Source organism: Phaseolus vulgaris, chromosome 4 (assembly GCF_000499845.2).
Source record: "Phaseolus vulgaris cultivar G19833 chromosome 4, P. vulgaris v2.0, whole genome shotgun sequence".
In the NCBI taxonomy this organism is placed as follows: domain Eukaryota; kingdom Viridiplantae; phylum Streptophyta; class Magnoliopsida; order Fabales; family Fabaceae; genus Phaseolus; species Phaseolus vulgaris.
In genome coordinates this window covers 40,305,828-40,311,669 of record NC_023756.2, presented here as the reverse complement: position 1 = coordinate 40,311,669, position 5,842 = coordinate 40,305,828, and the positions used below count along the sequence as shown (strand labels likewise).

Sequence of the window (5,842 nt, the reverse complement as noted above, 5' to 3'; positions counted from 1 at the left end):
AACAAACAATGTTAGTATATCTTTGAATAATTTTAAATTCTTAACTTTTTTTTCTTTGGATGCAAGCTTGACAAACTCATTTATATGTTAAATTGAGGATACATACGTTATGTAAATTTAAATATAATAAAATACAAACCAACACAAGTAACTAATAATGTTTCTTTTGATATAAGAATTATAAGTTTTGAGATGTCAACCTCAAAGTATTACATGAGTAACTCAATTAAAAGAATAGAAATACTATTTACCCATGTGATAGTTGTCATCCTAGTAAATTCATCCAGAGAACCAGCTCTCTCTACCAGGATTTAAGCCATGCGACCACCATAATCTACAAAATTCAAAAGTATCACTGCTCGAGTTAGAAAATGATAAATGAATAAAAAACGTTGCTTTTTGTCTCAAAGTAGTAGTTAAAAAACGAGGCACAACTCAATTAATCAACATAACTGCTAGCTAATAGGTTTATCAACCCAAAAAGATAGATTATAAGAAATATATAAAAGTGGATGGTGGCTGCAATAAATTTTACGGATACAGAAAATTGTTTCAGTTTTCTTTTTACATATGTAGATTACTTCAATTTGATAAGAACCATTAAGCATGCTCTTCTTTCAAAATGTTATGGACTGAAGTTTAGATAATTTTTCTCAATATTAATTACATCAACTTTCTTCTTTTATAATTCTAAATTTGTATCCCAGTCCCAGCTTGAACCTATATTAACTATATAATAGTAAGCTTCAAAAGGCATAGACGCATACATATGGGAAAAAATTGTTAGGATATATTCCAGTGCAAGATACCAACATCATGTTCTTAGACCCCAATATATTGATGGCTTGGACATGAATAATGATAAAAACAGCAAGCCTTAATAGAAACTTTTAAATATCTATGACAACAACCTCAATATTGCTCCCCAGCAAGCAACGCCTATAGCTCTTTCTCTTTTGCATCTCTTATGTTAATCAACACTTTCAATGATTCCTGAAAAGGGAATAGTTAATGCATGTGTCTTGGGAATAACTCAACAAGAGACAATAACATGACAAATAGAGTCAATGGAGAAAGAAACTAACACAAACACAACGTCCCCTTCCACCCAAAATCCATGGGAGAGAACAAAGAAAGAGAAAACTTTACCAAAAAAAAGTGTTAGGAAAAGAGAGAGAGTGATACCCAATGACATGCCGACCACCATCATGAACAGCTTGGGAAACCAAACCCATTAAGCCAATGCTTCCTCCTCCGTAGACCAGATCAATGTTCCTAGAGACCTTCAGAGACCATTAACAACTTAAACAATCTAGAAAAACTAGAGTAACAGAAAGGTCTATGATAATATGATGTCAATAACACAAGTTATGTAAATTTCGACTTGCAGAAAAGTTACAGCTTGCAAACCTGGTATGAACACAACGAACTAGCGCAACTGAAATTATCAATGGAACTAGATCATTCAAGACACCATATATCACAAAATATACCATAAATGATTTTGTGGTTTTTTATAATGTTCAAAAGGAGATTGATGGTAAAACTGAAATGGAGAAAGAAAAACTCAAAACTTTTGATTCCAATCAAAAGATTTTACGAGGGTTTCACTCGCCAATGGATGCAGAAGCTATTCTCTACCACTTCACTGCTACGATTTTCGCAGGTTGGATTTGAAAACCCTGTGCTCTCAGATGGGAAGCTTTGCTCTCAGATTTCGATTTTGGGATTTGGGTTTCGATTTCCCAACGACGTCCATACATTGGATTTGAAAACTAATTAGCTATAGGATTTCGCTTTTGGATTAGGAAACAAGGATCAGAGCTTTGATTTGGGAACGCAATTTAGAGGTTTGGCTTGGGAATAAGGTTCAGAGATGAGCTTTGTGCAGTATTTTGAAGGGTGCACTGCACTGTCTGGAACCAGCATCACACAACGGTGGTGGAGTTCTACCTGCTATATTTTGAAGGAAGATTATGACGAACGATGTCGTATTAACGGTTTTTAATGATCGTCCTATTATAATTGTCATCATATACAAATTTTAAAAAGAAAAACAGAAGGACAATTAATTTACTGTGGAGAATGGGTGTTAATTAGCATATATTAGCTCAAGTGTCAATAATTGACGTAGAGGAAATTTTGATGTGACTAGAGTGTCCAAGGGTACAAGTTAATGGACACATAAAAATCTTTGATGTTGTGGCCGCAAACCTTTATCGTCGTACTTTATGTATTCTTCTACACAATCATAGCTGAATTATTAATTATCACTAAATCAATCAAATTCATGGAAACAAACCATGGCTACTACTATACCTAGCATTTTAATCATCTATTTTTTTTCCAGTAATGATTCAGAAAAATGGATCTAAATTTCATACCAGACAAGAGATATTTTGGTAACTCTGACAAAATATGAAATATGGGGTCAATGTTATTTTAACAACACTCTGACCTATTTTTCCCTATGGATTTTATGGCATTGGGCAAAACAATCAAGAGAAAGAAACTTGAGCTCTATGTATCCTCACTTCTCTAAATAAATTTTCTTCTGTGCTTCTAGTTTCATTATTATCAAACAAATCATCTAAACAAAGAAATAAGGTTATCATATACAAAGTTTTGGATGTTAGTTAAAAGAAAACCTTAGATCTCACAAGCCTTTCTCTCTCACGTTAAATATAGGAATAACTTTGCTTTACCTCCATTTTGGTTTTCTCTCCATACTCAATCCATATTTTTTATCAGCAATAACCAATAAATAAATGCGAATCACTTTAGGAGTGGTTCAACCCTTATACAGAAGATACAAAAACAACTTCTAACTAAAACCACCAAACTAACAAACAAAAGCACTAATCGTACAAAAAACTTAAACTACATCAATCAACCATTCTCATACATTCCAAAGGATCCAAACACCAACTAGAGAAGGGAAACGAAGTAGACCGAGATTTTACAGTAATCCAAGACCAAACCTTTGCTTGCATCCGTGCACACACTTCAGACGCATCAGCCGCACCCCTATTGAAAATGATAGAATTCCTGTGAATCCAGATTTCACCCACCACCCCAACCCAGATTGTACTCCACACGTCATTAATCGACTCTGAAGACAGACTCATCCTGAACTTAGCAAAGTTTAACAAAGGATCAATGTGGGACACAAATGACACTCCCAACCACTTAAAGCAGAAAAACCAAACTCGCCACACAAAACTGCTATCGAAAAACAAATGGTGGTAAGACTCTTCCTCCTTCCCACACAAACAACACAAAGAACTACCAACCAACACCCCTCGCCTTTCCAAATTGACCCTAGTAGCAATCTTATTCTCTAGCACCCTCCAAGTAGTAAATAAAGCAGAAGGTACGACTTTACAACTCCATAACTTACTGAAAATCGGAGAGAAATCCACCTCACAATCCCTCCTAACAAGAGAATAAGTAGAACTAACTAAAAACGTCTAAAGACACCCTACCTTCCAAACCCACTTCCGCTTTTCCCAAAACCATCCTAACCTCATGTAAAGCCTGACACAACTGGTCCACCATAGGTTTCTCCCAGTCAAAAAAAGGTTTGCGCCAGGCTAAATGCCAAACCCAAACACCATCGGACCAAGACCCAAGCTCTGCCACCTTTGCATATTTAACCGGACAAAGAGAGAACAACCTCGAAAATACTCTCTTCAGCGCGTCGCAACCAAACCAACAATCCTCCCAGAAAGAGATATCCTTTCCATCACCAACTTTCCACCTAAACCCATCTTCAAAACTTCTACCCTACCCCTCTGAATCCCACACCTCTATCTTTCCACCAAAGAGAGCTCCTACGACTTTTTCCTTCCTCTCTCAAACTTCTCCAACCACCATATTTAGAAACAAAATCTCTTTCCAGAGACCACCCTTATCCGAACCCAACCTCCAGATCCACTTACCTAACAAAGCCAGGTTAAAATTCTTTAAATCTATGATACAAAGTCCCCCAAATTCGCAAGCTTTACAAACATTTTTCCAAGAAGCCCAAGCGATCTTCCTTCCTTCAGTACCCCACCCCCAAAGAAAATCCCTTTGAATCCTGACCAACTTATCTGCCACCTCGGAAGGCAATTTAAATAAGGACATAAAGAATAGCGGGATGGAAGAAAGAACAGACTTGATCAAATAAATCCTCCATGCCAACGACAAACACTTACCTTTCCACCTGCTAAGTCTAGCCTGAACTTTCTCAATCACCCCATTCCAAAAGTCACCACGCTTATGACTCCCACCAACAGGCAAACCCAAGTAAACAAAAGGAGAACCCATTACATCACAATTAAGGATAGCTGCAAAACGCCAAAGCGAAAGTTGACCTAACCCCGTTTCGCCAATCCTACTTTTCAAAAAATTAACTCTATGCCCAGAGGAGAGTTCAAAGCATTGCAAGATCTCCTTGATATTGAAAATGCTTTTGGTGTTAGCTTCACAGAAAAACAAAGTATCGTCTGCGTATTGTAACATATTAACCTTCACTTTATCCCTGCCAACCTCCAAACTGTCAATCAAATTCTTTTCTTCAGCCATCCTTGACACCCCGGTCAACCCTTCAACCACAATAAGAGAAACAGAGCTAGTAGATCACCTTGACGGAGACCCTTCATTGGAAAAAATTCCTAAGTTGGGCTTCCATTCACAAGAACTGAAACAGATGCAAATTCTAAACAACCCTTAATCCAACGAATCCACTGATCACAAAAACCCAACCTCCAAAGCATATAATAAATAAACTCCCAACTGACCGAGTTGTACGCCTTCTCATAGTCACCTTTGAAGAAAACACAACTCTTTCTCTTTCTTTTATACTCTTCCAAAACCTCATTAACTACTAGCACACTGTCCAACAAACCCCTTCCTTCAAGAAAAGTCGACTGTCTGACATCAATAACTTTACAAATCACCTTTTTCAGGTATAAGGAAAGCACTTTAGAAATGATTTTGTACAGGCAACCAACTAAAGAAATGGGTCTAAACTCATCGAGCTGCTGAGGGTTTTCAACTTTTGGTATTAAACAAAGAAACAAAGCGTTTGTACCTCTAGGCCAATGACCGTTAACCGCAAAATCCTTCACCGTCGCCATCACGTCTTTTTTTAATGATATCTCAGCAAAATTTTAGGAAACCAAAATTGAAGCCATCAGGGCCAGGGCTCTTGGAGTTGTCACAACTCCAAACCGCAACCCTAATCTCTTTTTCAGAAAAATCACCAATCAACAAATCATTGTCTGAGTCCGAAATGGAACAAAACCTAACATTATCCAGACGAACCTGACAAGCATCATTCCTAGCAAACCTATCTTCAAAGAACTCTCGAACCTTGTCCTTGATCACATCCTTATCCTCACACCATTTACCGTTAACAAAAACTCCATGCAACTGATTCCTTGCTATTCTCCATTTAACTGACGAGTGAAAAAACTTTGTATTAAGATCCCCTTTTTAACCATCTTTGTGTTGCTTTCTTAAACATAATCACCTCCTGCTTAGACTTAACTTTATTAAATTCAGCAAGGAGAGTCTTTCTTTCTTTCCTTTCCATATTCATCATATTATATATTAATAAAAAGTAAAGAGATAACTTTATTGAGTATGAGGCTATTAGAAAGATGAATCCAATCATTAGACGTCACTGAATGTTAAATAGCCACAATTTCCAAATTAAAAGGAAAATAATCACATGAATGCATCTATCACAGACTCATTATGTGTTTTTTGAATGATGATGATTAAATTGTATACGTGTCTTGTTATTCCATCTGTATAAAGGTCTCACCTCATCGATGATCAAACCCCTCACAGA

The 5,842-nt window shown here is 36.7% G+C and overlaps 1 protein-coding gene across 1 annotated transcript; it reads right to left on the bottom strand.

The window, feature by feature from the left end:
• Positions 1–939: 939 nt before the first annotated feature.
• Positions 940–5,123, bottom strand: LOC137838818 (uncharacterized). The gene is made up of 5 exons (XM_068648041.1): positions 4,811–5,123; positions 4,200–4,589; positions 1,400–1,410; positions 1,194–1,283; positions 940–993 (listed from the first exon to the last, which is right to left on the bottom strand). The coding sequence occupies exons 1-5, from the start codon at positions 5,121–5,123 to the stop codon at positions 940–942; spliced, it is 858 nt and encodes a 285-aa protein (XP_068504142.1).
• Between the last annotated feature and the right edge of the window lie 719 nt (positions 5,124–5,842).

Coding starts and splice junctions, on each gene's coding strand:
- LOC137838818 (XM_068648041.1), bottom strand. CDS start 5,123: ATGGCGACGGTGAAGGATTTTGCGGTTAACGGTCATTGGCCTAGAGGT. Junction 4,590..4,810: donor GAGTTGTGTTTTCTTCAAAG/GTGACTATGAGA, acceptor TTGTGGTTGAAG/GGTTGACCGGGGTGTCAAGG. Junction 994..1,193: donor TTCATGATGGTGGTCGGCAT/GTCATTGGGTAT, acceptor TTCCCTTTTCAG/GAATCATTGAAAGTGTTGAT.